This window comes from Strigops habroptila, chromosome 4 (assembly GCF_004027225.2).
Source record: "Strigops habroptila isolate Jane chromosome 4, bStrHab1.2.pri, whole genome shotgun sequence".
NCBI classification, from domain to species: Eukaryota; Metazoa; Chordata; class Aves; order Psittaciformes; family Psittacidae; genus Strigops; species Strigops habroptila.
The window spans coordinates 65309726-65328148 of NC_046358.1; the positions used below are offsets into that span (position 1 = coordinate 65309726).

The window sequence follows — 18423 nt, forward strand, 5'->3', positions numbered from 1 at the left end:
CCGGAAGCGGCGGGGCCGCCATGGGTAGAGCGGTGACTGTGGCCGCCTGTACTCTCAACCAGTGGGCCCTCGACTTTGAGGGCAACCTGACGAGGATTGTCAGAAGTGAGTGTGTGCGCCCGTCCGCCCGCGCGTTCCTCCGGGCGGCAGCGGAGGCACTATCTGGTTTGTGCCGTCCGGCTCCCGGAGCCGCGGGAGCTGTGGGTGGTGCTGAGCAGGGTGGTCCGGTGCCCCCGGCTGGTGTTTGATCCAACCTTCTTCCAGGTATTGGCATCGCAAAGAGCCATGGAGCCCGGTACCGGCTCGGTCCGGAGCTGGAGATCTGGTAAGAGCGCCTGGTTGGGTCTGGGTTCGGTTCGCTCCCAGTTAATGACTGAAAGACCATCAGTAAGAGAGTGAGCCATGCCTTCAGTCTTAGTGTTGCCCAGGACGTAGTTTAGAGCACACGGCTGTCACTGCAAAGAAAACCAAGGTAGTTGAAAGCACAGCACTGGTTCTCTTGGAAATGTGGCTGGTACCCACCACTTCTGTTTGACCTCCCCAGCAAGCCTTCCTCCACGGAAACCGTAGTGCTCTGAATTCCAGCCAGGCTGCTGCTCTGGGAAGGACTATCACAGCAATGCCACAGAGTTTTAAATGCTGTCAGTAGGGACAGTGTTGGTAGTGCTACTTCTTCCTGTTCCACATAAATTCCCTGAGTCGATGAGATGTTCATTGGCTGAGGAAGTTCTGGTCCCTTGGCTCCGGCAATGTTTTGGCTTATTTCTTCTCTTTTTAAATGCAGTGGTTATGGGTGCTTGGATCACTACTATGAGTCTGACACAGTCCTGCACTCGTTTCAAGTTCTGGCAAAGCTTCTGGAGTCTCCAGCTACCCAAGATATTATCTGTGATGTGGGAATGTAAGTTTGGTTGTGTATGTGTGGTCACGGGGTAGGTCCATGGGGAATACTGCCTCTGCTGGGTGTCTGGATAGTGAGGACTCTGCACCAAACCTTCAAACACATTTTGGGACCTGCATTACTTTCCTTTAGAAATACCATGACAGGACTGCATTGTGCAAAACGCTTTGTGAAGCATGATCCTTTCAAAGATTTCTGATGGTAAAGCCCTTCAAGAGAGCAGTAGGAACTCTAATGCTATGGGTAGAACTCTGTACTACATTTAACGCAAAGGTCTTTATCGATTCTCCTTCAGGAGTGTCAGTGCTGACACAGGTGGCTTTGACTGGCAGACATCTTTAACATCCGTGTATGTCAGAATGGCTGAAACTGCTGCAAGTCACGTGCTGACAGTGAAGAGTGATAAATTATAATTACAGTTATCATGTACACCTACTTGTTAATATCGATACAAACACATAAAGCTAGCTTTATTTCAAAATAGCCTGGTACTATCATAGGAAGTCAGGTTTGATTAAAGCATAGAATCCCAGACTGGTTTGGGTTGGGAGGGACCTTTAAGCTCACCCAGTTCTAACCCCCTGCCATGGGCAGGGACATCTTCCACTAGAGCAGGTTGCTCCAAGCCCTGTCCAACCTGGCCTTGAACACTGCCAGGGATGGGGCAGCCACAGCTTCTCTGGGCAACCTGTGTCAGCACCTCACCACTCCCACAGGGAAGCACTTCTGCCGAAGATCTCATCTCAATCTCCCCTCTTCTAGTTTAAAGCAAAAATCAGTCAGCCCAACCAGGGGGATTCTTCTGGTCTGCTTGTTCCTGATGCAAGCTAGTGATCTGGCAGTAGTTGATACATCTGAGATTGACTGAAGGGACAGTAATTCTGATTTGGCAAAAAACTGTTTGAGTTAAAAATTTAGAAGCTAAAATTTGATGTTTTGTTTAATTCCCTTTTATGACATAGCGTAGAAGTTCTGTCTTGAAAATAGGTTTTGTGCAGTGAAGTAGATTCTATGGCTTATTTAGATTTTGTTTAATGAGCTCAGCTGCTGGTAACTTTGCTTCTTATTTTCACAGGCCTGTTCTGCACAGAAATGTTCGCTACAATTGTCGAGTGATCTTTTTAAATAAGTAAGTTTTGTGAGACAATACATTAGTATATGCTTTCAGAGACATGTGTGGCCTTCAAGAAAGATTCTTCAGTGCTATGTAGAGTGATGGAGCTGTCTTCCTACCTTGCTACATTTTAGAGAGACAACTAATGTTTTCCCTTATCTCTTTTTTCTTTTCTGAATGTGTGGAAATTTCCACTGCTTTCTGAAACATGCCAGGAACAAATCCATTAAGTCTGGAAACAGAACCTTTAAAAATTACTGTGTGTGGTAGTTGTTTAATGTAAATCATCATAATAATAAAAAAAAAGAGTTGGTATTAATATTCTATTTTGTTTGACTGTACATCAGGTCTTAACTCATGCTTTCTGTTTTGTTTTATGTTGTAAGAAAAATTCTTCTCATTAGACCAAAAATCTCATTGGCAAATACAGGAAACTACAGGGAACTTCGATGGTTTACCCCATGGACCAAAGCAAGGTAAGCTGGCTAGCATTAAAATTGTGTTTAAAACCACAGCTTGCTGCTTGCAGCCTAAGCCTGAGGACTGAAATCTCTATAGCAATGATGAGTGCTGCAGCAAGGCAGAGTCAGCTGAGCTACATAATTGAAGGTCAGTTAGAAAACTTAAGTACAGTGAAACTCTTGAGTTGCTGAGCTGGAAGGAAGCATTTTCCTTGTGTCTACTTTTAACTATGTGTAGTTTGGGATTGGAAGAGCCTGTGTTTATCTGCTCGATTGCTGCATCCTGTTCAATAGCAATTAAACTGAAAAGCAATGTGAAAGGGATGAGCTCTGTCAGAATCTTAATGACTGCAGTGAATGAAAGCTGTATACCTTGGGATGCTGGAAATACGCTTGATGCTTGTCTCCAATGCTGTGCACTCATCCTGTAGTCCAGAGAATGGTTCTACCATGATGGTCTTGGTGAAGTACTTCTCAGAGAGCTCCAGAGTATCTGTCCTCCTGACCTCAGGCAATTCCAGATGAATTCTGAGTTACTCATGTAGTAATACTGCAAAAAGAGAAACTTTTATTTGGTGATTGACTTCCATGGGGTGATCAGAGAAGCTGTGGCTGCCCCATCCCTGGCAGTGTTCAAGGCCAGGCTGGACGGGGCTTGGAGCAACCTGCTCTAGTGGAAGGTGTCCCAGCCCATGGCAGGGGGTTGGAACTGGATGAGCTTTAAGGTCCCTTCCAACCCAATTCTGGGATTCTATGATTCTATGGTACAATTGATTCTTTGTTAAGTCTAGTTTATAGCTAGGATGCAGCAGTGTTTACCATGCATTTATGAAGCAAAGTGGGATGTTGCTAGCTTATAATCTTAACATTACTGATTAATTTCACAGAAAGTATGAACTTCCTTTTTTTGGATATTTTTTAAACATACACAGCTCTGCACAACTGAAGTACAGTTTCTTTAATCAGTGTTAGAAGGTGAGAAAATGTGGAAATGAGAATTAGTTTGTATGCTATGATTCACATAACTGTGTATATTAACAACCTATAAACCTGCTTTAGGCATGTGGAGGAGTATTTTCTACCTAGGATAATTCAGGAAGTGACTGGACAGGTAAGTTTAAAGGATTTTTTTAATTTTTCTTTTTAACTTTAGCGTTTTCCAGATACAGCAATTTAATAGAATTGGTGGCATAAAACTGTAGTGCACCAAATTCTGCTGTCAGTTGTGTTGTAGATTCATAGGTGTTCTCAGTTACGTTATAGAGCATAATTTAACCTTTTTTATATTAGCATTTGGCAGCAAAGCGACTAAACTTTAAGTTTGCCTCAGTCATTTGTATACACAGGACCTTCATTGTCTTAGTTTGCACAATTCTGGTACTGAGTTTGTCTGGGCTGGAGACTAGAAATGAGCGTGCCTTTTGAGGTAAAAAGAATTACCCTTCTTGATTCAGAAGGCTCTAAAACTTGGGTTATTTCCTGCTAAAGCATGAGCATGATTCCTAGCAAAAGACAATCTCTGTTTCGTAGATTGTTTATTTCAGAAGCAGTTTTCCTGTCCTGGAGAAAAGCACTGGGTCTGAATACTGTCAACACAGATTATTAGTACAATCCAGAAATTTGTAGTTTAGAGCTTTTTTTTTTTTCTTACTTAAACTTGGTATAAAATGAAGGAAGGTGTAATGTGATTAATATTGTGTCACTCCACATAAGTATTCAATTTTGATATAGTTTTGAGATTTGTAGTTAACTTTTTGAACTGAACAGATTTTTCTATTGCCTATGTGTTCTTGTTTTTTCTCAGGAAACTGTTCCTTTTGGGGATGCAGTGCTAGCAACCAAAGATACCTGCCTGGGGGCAGAAATATGTGAAGAACTCTGGGCACCAAACAGGTAGAGAAGAAGAAATGAGAAGTAACCCAAAACATACCCTGGACCTGCCCAAAATAAATGTTTGAGGGGAAAAAATCTGCTGGTTATTCTTCTATGTAGTATAACCTTCAGAAAGTGCCAGCAAGCTAAAATATCATTAGGAGCAATAAATACATCATGGTAAAAGATTCACTAGGCTAGATCCATATCAAGTCAAAGTGACAGTTATTTTGTATCAGATTATAGTATTGATTTTTTTCTAGTAATTATAATCCCATATTATTCCCACTCACTGTACCTACTCTCAAAAATTTGAGACTAATAGAAGGTCTTTTTATTTTAATTACCCTATTCTTTTTATCTTTGCCTTTGAGCAACTCCTCCAAAGCATTCCACTTAACAGAGGGGGTTGGAACCAGGTGATCTTTAAGGTCCTTTCCAACCCAAACCATTCTATGATTCTATGATTTGACAAGCTAGAGCATAAGCTTCTAGGCAACATCGCTTTGAGATGTATCACTTATTTTTATTCTATTTAGCTGTTAGCTTAATCCTTCTGCTTTACTTTTTAACCGGCATCAGACAATGCAGAAGGAAACAGGAGAAGGTCACTGAGGGGAAGCCAAACCTAGTGCCCTTAAGCAATTATTCCTTTCGCTGTTTTAGTTCCTGCAACAATTTGAAGTTCTTCCGAATGACGAAGTAGATCACATTCACAAAGGTCTGGTGTGGGTGGAGATGCGGTTGCATGAAAGCTGTTGCAGTCAACAGAAAATAAACGATATCTTCCAAATGGTGTTCCAGATCTCCCAGTTACAGACATTAATTTCCCTGTAACTGCAGAAGGTGTGCTATGTTACAGACAAAGATGTGGGGTTTTTTTATTAGTTCTTTTGACATTGGGGAAAGAAAAAGAACAGTAGAAATCTCCTTTTCATGGTTCTGTTTGCTTATGCTTTTGGATTTACTGAGAGAAGGAAAACGGGACAACTGACCTTGTAAGAATATCTCTGTGTTGCCCTTTCAGACCAGGATTGTCTTGTTCTCTCTTTCTTTGAGACCTGTGTTTCTATCAAGTAGGAGGTATTTAATTTAGAACAGAATGAGCAAAATCCCTTCTGCCCTCTGCAGCCATTAATGCTCTTTGAGAGAAGAGTGAGGCAATGCAAGAAAACAGGTGTTTTTCAAAGTCCTGTCCTTGTTTGAGCTAAGACATGCAGAAACCTGAAAAAGATGTTTTTACTTGTCAGTGGTTTTAAATGATACCTTACAGCATAGTATCACCAGCTCAATTTGCTTCTCCCTTTTACTTTGACAGCCCTCATATTGAAATGGGACTGGATGGTGTGGAAATCTTTGCTAACTCTTCAGGGAGTCACCATGTGCTGCGGAAGGCTCGCAGCCGGGTGGATTTGGTGAATTCCACCACAGCAAAGGTATATGCTTAAGAAAAAAAAAAGAAGGTTTTGGTTGCATCTTATTTATTTTGTTTTCTCAGAGCAGTTTCCTGTGACAAGTACATAGCATGAGCGTGGGGGCCTTGACAGTCTTTGTTGTGAAGTTTCTTGTTTTCTTACCTGCAATTACCTTCCCTAATTGAACCAGCTATGGGGGACTGTACTTCTTTGGGGTGCCCTGTCTATAGCACAGAATTGTTAGGAACAGAGAAATAACATTTTGCCTTTTAACGTTCTGCCAGCTGCTATGTTCTGAAAAGCACCTTTTTTGTCTGCATGTTTGTTTTCCTCCCAGAATGGTGGAATATATATTTTAGCTAACCAGAAAGGCTGTGATGGTGATCGTCTATATTATGATGGCTGTGCCATGATTTCGATGAATGGAGAAACAGTTGCACAAGGATCCCAGTTTTCACTCGATGATGTGGTAAGACATTCAACCTACAGCTGCTAGTTACAGCTGAAGTTAATACAGATATATTTATGCTCAACACTTTCCAGACATTCCAGATATTCCATGTCTCTAGACTAAAGAAGATATATTTTTCTTACGCTGTTTAACTCGATCTAAGGTTTTTTCTAGTCAAATTGCCCACATCTGATCTACAGTAGCTCTCCTGCTTTTGTGAGCAAGGAAGAGCTGTCACAGTGGAGGAACTTCATGAAAATGTTTGCATGTGCAATCACTCTGTGTAGGAGAGATCCCGTGAACTTGTATTCCCTTGTCTAAAAAAAGAAAAGGTCAAAGCTTGCAGTTTACTGATTATGACCTGGTTTGGTAGCCAAAAGGTTTGATAGGTCGAGTTTTAGTTCAAGAAGCTGTTTCTCAGTAGATTGGTTATCCAAGTTATAGGTTTCCTCACAGTATGTGCCAAATTAATCTCTTTCCCCAGTATGTTTATTGCCTTTTCCTTTTGTCTTTTGCCACCACTGATGGTGAACCTGTTTGGCCATCTGATGAGCACTATAAATTTGTTGTGATTTGTGAGCGTCCTGGTGTACTCGGTGAGGCAAGTCAGTTTGGAATCATAAAGTCACAGCCTGGTTTTGGTAGGAAGGGATCTTAAAGCTCAACCAGTTCCAACCGCCTGCCATGGGCAGGGACACCTTCCACTAGAGCAGGTTGCTCCAAGCCCCTGTGTCCAACCTGGCCTTGAACACTGCCAGGGATGGGGCAGCCACAGCTTCTCTGGGCAGCCTATGCCAGGGTCTCACTGCTCCTACAGTGAAGAGTTTCTTCCTTGTATCCAACCTAAATCTCCCCAAGTTGCACTCTCTTGGTAATGTAAGTAATTCTGCCAAGTCAGAAATGACATGTGAAGTGAGCAGGAAAATCTGTATTGAAAAAAAAATGCATGCATTCTTCTTCCCCAACAGTTTTTGTAGTCCAGGCCTGCCAAACATTGTGTATCTGTTTGTGTAGAAACAATCTAATGTTGAAAACCTTTCCATAGGAGGTGCTGGTGGCCACTCTGGACTTGGAGGATGTTCGAAGTTACAGAGCAGAGATTTCATCTCGTAACTTAGCGGTAAGAATTCCTGATGGAGGTTATGTTTGTAAACTCTGCCAACTTTGAACAGTTGTTGAACTTTAAGAGTATTTGCATGTCTTGATTTTCACAGTATTCTATAGATCTGATGTTTTACAAGTATATGCTACATTAAAATCGATGCCTTCGTAATTCTTCTGTTCTCTTGCTTAGGCAAGTAAAGTAAATCCTTATCCCAGAGTAAAAGTCAGTTTTGCTCTATCAAGTTCTGATGATGTAGCTGTACCTACTTGTGTGCCAATCCAGTGGAGACATCATAGTCCTGAGGAGGAGATCAGGTAAGTACGTGCTGAACCTGTTGCTTGAAAATTATTTTGATTTAAAACAAGCAAACCCCAAAACTCAAACAAGAGAGATAAACATAAGATCTTATTTAAATTTAAATAAAGAAAATATCTCACTGGAAGACCACAGTAAATATGTTGACTGGCTTAGGTCTTATTCCATAACCCTCTTGGAATAAGCATGTCCTCTAATTTCAGCCTTGGTCCTGCATGTTGGCTTTGGGACTATTTAAGGCGGAGCAAACAGGTAAGAACTGGTTTTATTCCTTGTCTTGACATACACATCATCTACGCCATAGGGACACTGCACATTATTATCCTTTCTGCTGTTAGTGCAAAGTGATATTAGTCCAAGGTGCAAGGTTTGAGTTTTTCACTGGTAGCTTGTTCAGACTTAAAACCTGTATGCAAAGGGTAAAATCAGTATGCTCTTCAGACCTTTTCCTTAGGAGCCCTGCTTTCTTTGAAAGCAACAATCAAGCTTACCTAATAAAGGGGGTTTGTTTTCCTTTGAAACATTGGTTTGTTTGGGTTTGGTTTTTTTTTCAGTAAGGATAATATTTCAGTGGCATAATGGGGGTGTTTAAAACAAGCAGTGACATGAACTAGAAATTCAGTTTAGCAGTGAAATATGTTTGAAAAATGTAGTATTAGCTTTTCTGTCTTACTGGAGGGTAAAGACATAATGAAAGATTTTCTAGCAGGGGTTTACACTGACTACTTGTTTGATTATCCTGTTGATGAAAGATTAAGAGAGTTTGCTAGGTCTGGTTGGTTTGCTTTTCCCCAGCAGAATATAAGCAGACTTGAACAATGCATATGTAATTTTTTTACAAGAGTATGTTTCTAATTTTGCTATTTGGAATGTCTTCCTTGCTCTGTTTTCAAGGCAGGATTTCTCCTACCTCTTAGTGGTGGAATTGACAGCTCTGCTACAGCTTGCGTAGTATATTCTATGTGTCATCAGGTTTGCCTGGCAGTCAAGAATGGAAGTAAGTAGATACGTGTGTCTGGCTAGCTATGCTTACTAATGGTTATGGACAAGTTAAGAGTAGTTGCAAGAGGTCATTAGTGGTGGACTCTTGCCCATTTGTTCTAATGGAATCCTTTGTATCTCTTCAGAAATCCCAAATTTCAGTTCTTTGAATAGGCTTAGTAGTTTTAATTTTGGGTTTAAGAATTGGATGTGGAACTCGGACTAGTTTCTGTCTAGAGTATCGTTCAAAATGTTGGCTGTTGTAGTTTTAGATTTAGATTTGTAGTTTTAGATTTCAGTTTATCATGAGTATTTACTCCTTTTGTTGAATTCAGCACTACAAAACATGATTATGTGTGGGTCAAGCTCTTAAACTGGCTTTAAGTAGACTATCTGCATTTAGCTATGCTTTGTACACATGGGATCATATTTTGTATGAAGTTTCTTTAAAACATAGAACAAAAGGATTTAATATTTCCGTGTTCAAAATTAGCAGCAAAATCAGTAATTCTTTTCTTCGATATATGAAAATGAGTTTAGGGAGTTAAATGATGGAGTCATCTTACTTGTGAGGGGCAGTGTAAAGCTTAATTGGAATACAAGACGCATACCAGGTATTTGCCTAGCAGCAGCACAGCAATTTCTGCTCTTGCTCTGTTTCTTTTGCTTTGTCCTCAGATGCAGATGTGCTGGCTGATGTGTGCAGGATTGTGAATGATGAGACCTATGTCCCTGAGGATCCTCGAGAGTTTTGCAAACGTATCTTTACCACTTGCTACATGGCTAGTGAGAACTCCTCCCAGGATACTTGCAACAGGGCAAAACTCCTGGCTGAGCAAATAGGCAGGTACAAGTTGAGAAGTGCTGGGGGTGGGAAATCGTGTTCTGGCATAGACTTTAATGTAAAACTTTGAAACTCTAAAATGGGAAATTACAGAAGTGGGAAAGTAGGTATGTTAAACAGGAGTATTACAGACATTAAGTGTGTAAACGTGAGGCAAACTTAGAAGCAGTTGGTGGAGGACATGGGCATTGGGAAACAGACTCTGCAAAGTGTTACTAAGTTTCTTCATACCAGATCTGAGATGGTAGCAGCCTTAAAATGTCATTTGATGGGTGCATTTTTGGCCTTTTTTTAATGCTATGTTATCTGGCCAGATGGTGCTAGTGAGTCACTTCTGCCTGAATTCTTCTCAGCTACCACATCAATCTGAACATAGATGCTGCAGTGAAAGCTATTGTGGGAATTTTCAGCGTGGTGACAGGTCGAACTCCTCTGTTTTCTGTCTTTGGAGGGAGTAAAAGAGAAAACCTGGCTCTCCAGAATGTGCAGGTGGGTTTCATGTGGGCTGCATCAGGGCAGACCCTTGCTTTTTCACTTCCCCTCCCCCCCCGCTTTTTTTCCCTCCTTCTATTTCCCCCTCCTTCTGAAATAGTACATGCCTATAGCTCATCAATAGCACTTGTACAGATGCTGTTTGGAAAAGCATCCCACCGGAAAGGAGTTTCCAGGTCAGGAAAATGAGCAGCAAAGTATTCTAACAGGCAAGTCTGAAATCCAGTAGGATGATGGCAGGTCAAGTCTCAAAATTATTGCTGATGTATACTAGACTTTCCTCTGGTGAATGTTAGCAGCCTTTAAAAGGCTGTGTGTGAGGTGTCAAGCTTACTCAGCCCAATTCCTAGATGTCCTCTGTTTTAAAAGGAAGAAGAGAATTTTTTTTTTACATTGGAAGGTATTTAATCTTCGATAGACTCATAAAAAGCGGCTTAAATACACATTTCCAGTTACACATTTTCATTGTGTTGGAACAGATTGGTGCTGTGCCTGGGTAGTGCTGGTATACATATCCTATAGACTCATGGAAAACAGCTTCCTAGTGACTTCTAGTCCCTGGCTCCTGTACCTTTTGTTGTCTTGATAGCTTTCTTTTTGGCCTATTATTAAAAGCTCCCAACCTAACTAGCAGTTCTGGTTTAATTCTGGCTAAATGTTGATTGTCGTGTTTGATTGGTTTTGTTAGCAGGAGACTTAATCTTTCTCCCCATGCTGTTACTGGAGAAATCCAGCTGTCTCCTGGAAGTAAACGTTGAATCCTTTATCAGCTTTTTGGCAATGGGGTAGGCTTTAGTCGCAGAGGAGTGCAATGATTTGCTTAACATCACATACAGTTGTGGCTATTGCTGGAGGTTGAATCTCAGGTCTGTTTGGTGTTATTACCACCCTTAGAAAAAGTTGAGTTTCAGGGAACAAAAGCAACAAGAACTTTTTACATATTTTATGTAAATAAATCTCTTTAGTCAAATGCCCCATAAAAGGGTACGGTAGACAGATGGTTTATCTGCATGCTTCATCCCTCATGGATCCTTACTGAAGCTTGTAGGAGGTAGGAAATGGCAACTGTTCTCCATTCTGCAATTTGTAGTAGAATGAACTTGCTTGGTCACGGAAGTCCGTGGCAGGAGTGGATACCGAGCCTGGTTTTCCTATGTGTGTTTGGCATCTTCTCCACAACACCATTCTTCTTGCAGTGGTGCTTGCTCCTCTTGTATTTTGTTCCTTGTGGGTTTGTTTAGGGAATTGATTAAGAAAAGTGATTTGGGAGGAATTATTCTGCTTTGCAAGTTAGCTTTATTTTTCATTTCCCTTTACAGGCTAGAATAAGAATGGTCCTTGCCTACCTGTTTGCCCAGCTGACACTATGGGCTCGTGGGATGCCAGGGGGACTTCTGGTGCTAGGATCAGCCAACGTGGATGAAAGGTTGGTGAAAGTTAGAGACCTAAAACCAGGTGAACTGAGAGCAGGTCACTGCATTTCCTTGCAACTCTACCAATCCCAGTGTAGATTATTACTGAGAACAGGCAACAAGCTAAAAGTACGCTGATAGCAGTGAAATTAATGAAAATAGTTGGATCGGCCTCAATGGAAAAATGTGTAATTTTCAGAAATTTGGCCAAAGTATTGTCATAGTCTTCCACTAAAATGTTCCTTCCTTAGCTGTTATCAGTAGAGCTTGCCTGTGCAGTTACCAGGTTAACTTTCCAATCTCGTATTGGTTGTATCTTTCAATTGCTGTATTAGCAATTAAGCTGTGACCTTTGAGTTAAAAAAGGAACTTTTAAAAACCTGGAGCATTGACCTTGCAGCTGACTATTTGAAGATTAAAGCAATCCCCATAAGATTGTGGGATTGATAACCTCTAAAGCTGTGAGAACAGTGTGTGCTGGTTCTGTGGGTGTTTTGGTATTAATGTTTTGGGGTTTTTTTCAGTTGGTCAGGACAGTATTTTGATTGTTTTGCATCAAATCTATTACCTTAGCATGGGCAGTTTTGAAGTGCTTCAGAATGGTTTAAAATATCATTTTCCTCCTCCTGGCAATTTCCTGGGTTTAGGGTAGCCCTGTTGCAGCTGAACATGTTTGCCCTTTATGTATAAATACATTAACAACATGCAGTCTGTTTTTCCCTGTATTCATACTACATATATATATTCTCTATAGTATAAACTGTTATACATTTTACTCATGTTACATCGTTATTTCCTATTGCTCTCTAACATGTCCTTTCTTACTCAGTCTCCGAGGTTACCTGACAAAGTATGATTGCTCAAGCGCTGATATCAATCCCATTGGTGGAATCAGCAAGACTGATCTGAAGAACTTCATTCAGTATTGCATTGAAAATTTTCACCTCACAGCCCTCAGAAGGTGAGTAGTGAAGCAGTGGTGTTTGGTGACTGTATTTGTATGCAGCATACTGTGGACTTCAGACAATATGCTTTGCTTTTTTTTCTATTAATAGAGTTATGCTACAGTAATATTGCAAATGCTAGTGAAGAAGAGTGTTCTGCACATCCCTCTGTTTTTAAATGATTGTGTAGCTTACACAATGTAAATCGCTGGGTGCTGAAAATGATGCTAATCTTAGGAGTTACTGTATGCAAACATTGATGCTTTTAATCGTAGAATCACAGATTCATAGAATGGTTTGGGTTAGAAAGGACCTTAAGCTCATCCAGTTCCAACCCCCTGCCATGGGCAGGGACACCTTCCACTAGACCATGTCACCCAAGGCTCTGACCAACCTGGCCTTGAACACTGCCGGGGATGGGGCAGCCACAGCTTCTCTGGGCAATCTGTGACAACGTCCCACCACCCTCACAGGGAAGAACTTCCTTATATCTGACCTGAACTTCCCCTGTTGTAGTTTAAACCCATTACCCCTTATCCTATCACTAGGAAGAGTGATAGGAAGAGTGAAGAGCATCCTTGTAGGCCCCCTTCAGATACCGGAAGGCTGCTGTGAGGTCTCCACACAGCTTCTCTTCTCCAGGCAGAACAGCCCCAACTTTCTTAGCCTGTGTTCATACTGTTTGAACCAGAGGCTTTATGTATGTATGTTTTGGTATAAAGCATTGCTTTTTAAACCTGGAACAGCTTGCAAGTGTCACTTCTTTAGCATTACCTAGTTCTTTAGTAGCTTATGTCCTGAACAAGTTTTGAATAAAGCATTTGATTTTTAACAAACCAGGCTTAGCAAACTAGTTTGCTAACTAGTACTCACAAAGCTGGGTAGAATTAATGTTTTTCTTGTTACCTTTTTCTTACAGCATCATGTCAGCTCCACCCACTGCAGAGTTAGAGCCCCTGGTGGATGGACAAGTGGCTCAAACTGATGAGGTAATGGGCAGTGACTTTAAAATGGTCTGGTAAGCCTTATCCCCAAAGTTGGGTTTTGTCCAGTAACTACTGTTTGCTCTTGTATGTATCCATGCTTATTGATAAGCACGTTTTAAATCATCTTAAACCTGCTGACAAGGCATTAATATCCTACACCTGCCGTATCTATTTTTTTCCAAAACAGCAAATTAACTTTTTTTTTTTATAACTGTTTTCTATTTTGGGCACTTAGAAGGACAGGTGTTCTGAAATTCAGTTTGCTTTAAAGTTTCTTAATATCTAAAGAGAGTCAATCAGGGCCTTACTGCTGTTGAAATAACTGGTGGCACAGCCCTTCCTCTTCTCCCTGTGCTTTCCACATGGATAAGAGAGGGCAGGGATAGTAACAACTACCCCTGCAGGCTGCTGGATATATAATTATTGAAGACTGAAGGTCTTTATGATAAAGCAGTAGGTTGCTGAACTAGAATTAGTGGTTTTCTTTAATTGGCCTTACCTTACAATACATTTGAGCTACCTGGAAGGGAAAATGAACAAATATTTGTCAGGAAAGAAATGTTTTCACTAGCCAGATAAAATACGAATCAAATATGTTCGTGGTAGGATTTCACATCTCCTGTTTCAGAGAGATTTCAGTAGGTTTGTTTTCTTCTGCTCGTAATATGACTGTCTTTCTGATCATTGGCAGTTTCATTTTGGTGTGTGTTTAAACTGGGTTATTGTAATTGCTCCGTAAAACTATGAATTAGAATTTGCGTAATTAAGATTTTCAGTGACTTTATGTGTGTGTGATTGCAGGTGGATATGGGAATGACATATGCAGAGCTCTCCATCTATGGCAAATTAAGAAAAATTGCAAAGGCTGGACCATACAGTATGTTCTGTAAGCTGATTAGTATGTGGAAGGAAATTTGTACTCCAAGAGAGGTAATATTAAAAAAAATAATCGAATCATATAATATCTTTGCCAGAGTAGAGTATGTTTGGAGAAAGGTTGAGTAGAGTTCCTTTGAATGGAAAAGGATAGTTTAATTATTCTGTGCTTAGAGATTATTCTACAGCTGTAGCATAATACTCTGGAAGAATTGGTATGCATCTCTTAATGCAGCCTGTTGTCTGTGTTGCACGTTGTTAGAACAGTAATTGGGTAACTTGAAAACAATTACTTCAGAACTATACCTTCAGGGGAAAAGTATTCTCTGAAATACACATGGCTAACTACTCTTGAATCTTTGTGGTTGTGTATTCTGAGACAGAACTTGGCTCTTGCTTTGAAAGAATATCTATGCTGCAGAGCTGTCTGCTTTGCTGTTACGTAGTTCTTCCCTTCTTGTACATAAAGGAACAAGGTCAGGTTGTCGCCTGAATTGGAAAGACTGGTGTCTAGATTTTTTACGAGTGTCTAAAAATGGTTTTAAATGCTTCTCATAGGCAGGGTCATCTGCAGGGATTCATAGTAGTTGTAGATAATTTATAAAAATGTTAGTGGAAGAAAATGGATGTGTAAAGCTAGAACACAGTCTCCAAAATACTGCTCTCCTCTAAATTTTTTAAATACTAAGAAACTTCATGTGATTCAAAGCTATATTTTTTTGTACACCAGGTGGCATTGAAGGTTAAACATTTCTTCAGGATGTATTCACTTAACAGACATAAAATGACCACCCTCACTCCTTCCTACCATGCTGAAAACTACAGTCCAGATGACAACCGGTTTGACCTGAGGCCTTTCCTTTATAACACTACATGGTCCTGGCAATTTAGGTGTATAGATAAAGAGGTAAACGCCTTCTCCTTCTTGTGTAGTTTTGTATTTAAAGCCCTCACAATGGGACAAGCTCAGTTCCAGTGAATCTCCAATAGAAGACAGCTAGCATTTAGGATGTAATAGTTATAACAAATACTTGTGAGTGTTCTTTTCAACTGCTGTGTTGTTTGTTTTGTTTTGTTTCCATTGTTAAGTACAGCTTGTCATAATGCTGTGGAAGCAAGAAGAAGGAAAAGAAAGAGAATATGTGTACTGAGGCCAGAAACTAATAGGTGTACCCATACTCGTTGTGCTACTGCAGAGAATGAGCTTATGCATTTCAGTTCAGGGTCTGTCTGAAGGGATCTCTTTAATTATGGGATTAAGACTTGACCTGGATCTGTGTAGGAAAAGCCAGTAAGAGGCAGCAATTTGTTGTGAATGCTTCTCCCACCTGCTTCTGCAAGCTTAAGTCAGTTGGCTCACAAATACGTGTTTGCTCAGATACAGCAATAGTAATGGTACAGTGCTTAGTTTGAGCACTGTGAGGTGTGGAGGAGCTCAACCAATTATCAGAACTGTGCTTAACTTTGTATTTTTTAGTTACATCTTTGATGTTATTTTAATGCATTTTTTTAACGCAAAAGTGCTGAAGAATTTTAGCACCTTGGAGGTTTTTTTCTGCCAGAGATTTTACACCTCAGTTGCTTTTAAGAATATGTTTATATGTGTAATAAAATATTAATTCCCTTGAGTGTGAAATGCCAGACATGTTGTAATAAAAGGTGTTTTATTACCTTTAAACCTAGGATAAAACCCACCATGTGCATCACTGTTTTGTAGGTCTGTATGGTGGGGGACTTTTTTCCATCATTTTGGACTTTTTCCCACGAAAGTCCATGACAAAAGTTCTTTTGGCCTCAGCGGGAGTTGGATAAAATATTTTTGTAGGGCTTGGACCAAAATGTAATTATTTAATGCTTACAGTAACTGTGATTAAGATATTATTTTTGTGATCCAGGATATTGTTACACTCTTTAACTACATTTGTATGAAATAGCAGTAGTGCTGTGCAAGGGTACTAGCCATTGCAACTTATTCCTGGAAACGGGAGTCAAGTTTGGGGAAGAATCTGTTATGTAGGTAACAGTAACCTGAACTGATATCCATAACAATGAGTTAGCTTTTTGCAAGACTGGAAAATGATGACTTGCAATAAGGTGAGTCAGATCTGCCCTATTCAAGAAAGGCAATACTGTAAGAGTTTCCACTTACTGTGCATATCCAGCACAATTGTAATTCTGAAGACAAGCACTCGCTAGTACAGTGTCTCACTTATAATTGTGCTCCTGGGACTTAATCCACATTTAAGGCGCTTTTGGTGTAGTAACAGGACTGTGAAAATAAGGCATAAACTCCGGATGACATAAAATCCATCTTTAGTTAGGTAATGCTGGATTTTCTTGTAGAAGAGTCATGTTACAGCTTAAGCCCATGTGTGAAGGGAAATGGTTTGGAGTGCTAATGACAGAGAAATCCATTGGATTTGTGAGAAGTACTTTTCTGCTTCGGATGCATGTACTGTAGTCAAGCCAATGTAGTTACCCACTCTTTGAAGTGCAAAAGTGCCTCTGTATTTGCTGCAGAAGGAACAGCAGTAAGAGGAAGTTGAGATAATAGCGTTTGCTGGCAGTTGCTGGATTTGCCCTTGGAGTCTTAATATCATTAACCTCTGCCTAGCTGAAGGTTCCACCTGGGTGATAAGTTTCTAGTGGTATAGAGCAGCCCTAGGAACTCCTGTAGCTTCTGCCTTTGAGTTACATAAAAGATATGTGGTCAGAGCGTGCACTTTAAGACTTCCACGGTGTCAGAACGTTCATTGGGATTTTAATAGCTGGCATAATATGAAGGACCAGTGACATAGTGCAGAAGAAAGCTGGCACACCTGCCTCTGAGGATCCGGTATCTGCAGTCTGTCTTCTGCTTTTTGCAGTGCTTACACAAGATCAGCTGCATTTGGTCAAACCAAAAGATTTATCAACCTGAGTATCTTTGTGTGTCTCTCTCATGACCAGCAGCAGATGTCGAAGGAAGAACATAAGAACAGGGAATTTTTAATATTGACCCTCCCTTTAATATATCCCCACAGATTTGGGGAATGTAGAACTGGATTTTCCAGAGTTTTAGATAATGTAGAGAACACTGTGTTTCTTGCTCTTGCTCTTGGTCTATCCTCCAGGGGTTTGTAGAATACTTTCTGAAACTATTTATATTGTTAGTCTTAACAACAGCCTAGCTTAATATAAGGTAATATAAGCTTAATATAAGGTAATTGCTTTTCTTAAGTTTTAAGAACAGTGACGGTCAGTTTTGTAAAACTGTGTATGTGTGTGTGAAAAGCATTTCCTGTCTCAGTTTTAATTACTCTAGACTCTCTGTTAGGGGAAGGATTTCAGGTTATGGCCTGATCTGATCTGACTGGTCTGAAGTTGCCAAACTGACCAAACCACAAAAAGTGGGAACTCGGGAGGGAGGAAGGGGGGGAAGGGAAGGTTAGGGAGGTGGGCAGGAAGAAAGTTTGATCTTCTCTTTCGACTGCAACACCCTATTTAGCTCAGTTTTTCGCTAGAGCATACCCTGCTGTCAGTTCCTGGGAAATCTGGGCTCTGCACTGCTTTATGATGGAAATCTGAAAAGACCAGAGACATTAAATGCAAACTTACTTGTGCTATTATTTTTTTATATATATATGTAATATATAATTATTTCAGTTATTATTGAATCAATTTCCTTTTAACTTGCAGGTATCCAAGATAGAAAAAAAGGAAGAAATTTCTCTAGTTGAAGATGTGGACTGATTTGCTGTCTTGTTTAACTGTGGTAATTAACTTGCTAAGCAGAATAGCAGAATGTTCAAAACTGGAGTAATACTGTGATGATGGGCAGAGGTGACACAAACAATTGTTGACATGACCATAGTAAATGGTATTTTTAATAATTCTTTTTTTTTTTTTTCTTTCATTTTGATTGACTGCCCACTTTATTCCCAATATGCTTACACTGTAGTTTGGCTGAGGAATCATTTATTAAGGATTTTCTTCAACTTCTTGAGTTAATAGCCTTTCATTGAAAATATTTGGATAAGCTGATCAATCATAAATAAATGCAGGGTACTTACTCTTCTGTGAAAGTGAATACATACGCGAGTATAAAGTTTGATTCTGACAACTTGGGATATGGTTTTTGAGTAACATTTAGCTGAAAGTATAAAATTTTAACAGCTCTGGCATGTGCTGTAGAGGGGAAAAACTCATTTTACTTTGCAATAAACTTGTAATTTTGTAATGCTAATTGGCTCAGTTCTTACTTTACATGTTTTT

The 18423-nt window shown here is 40.1% G+C and overlaps 1 protein-coding gene across 4 annotated transcripts; it reads left to right on the plus strand.

The window, feature by feature from the left end:
* The first annotated feature begins 7 nt into the window (after positions 1-7).
* Positions 8-18394, plus strand: NADSYN1 (NAD synthetase 1). Of its 4 annotated transcripts, XM_030484676.1 has the most exons (21): positions 8-105; positions 265-325; positions 785-901; positions 1977-2030; positions 2402-2491; positions 3536-3587; positions 4281-4369; positions 5667-5784; positions 6101-6232; positions 7260-7334; positions 7509-7633; positions 7838-7886; positions 8529-8631; positions 9294-9462; positions 9813-9948; positions 11271-11377; positions 12193-12324; positions 13227-13296; positions 14095-14223; positions 14900-15076; positions 17848-18394. In XM_030484676.1, the coding sequence occupies exons 1-21, from the start codon at positions 21-23 to the stop codon at positions 17899-17901; spliced, it is 2124 nt and encodes a 707-aa protein (XP_030340536.1). In that variant the 5' UTR covers positions 8-20; the 3' UTR covers positions 17902-18394. The 4 variants fall into 4 exon arrangements, with proteins under 4 accessions (XP_030340536.1, XP_030340537.1, XP_030340538.1 ...); XM_030484677.1 differs by lacking the exon at positions 14095-14223; XM_030484678.1 differs by lacking the exon at positions 6101-6232.
* Positions 18395-18423: the final 29 nt, after the last annotated feature.

Excerpts from the sequence above, each read along its gene's own strand:
- NADSYN1 (XM_030484676.1), top strand. The coding sequence starts at position 21 with ATGGGTAGAGCGGTGACTGTGGCCGCCTGTACTCTCAACCAGTGGGCC. Across the intron at positions 2,492-3,535 it reads ACCCCATGGACCAAAGCAAG|GCATGTGGAGGAGTATTTTC; the intron begins GTAAGCTGGCTA and ends AACCTGCTTTAG. Across the intron at positions 14,224-14,899 it reads AAATTTGTACTCCAAGAGAG|GTGGCATTGAAGGTTAAACA; the intron begins GTAATATTAAAA and ends TTTGTACACCAG.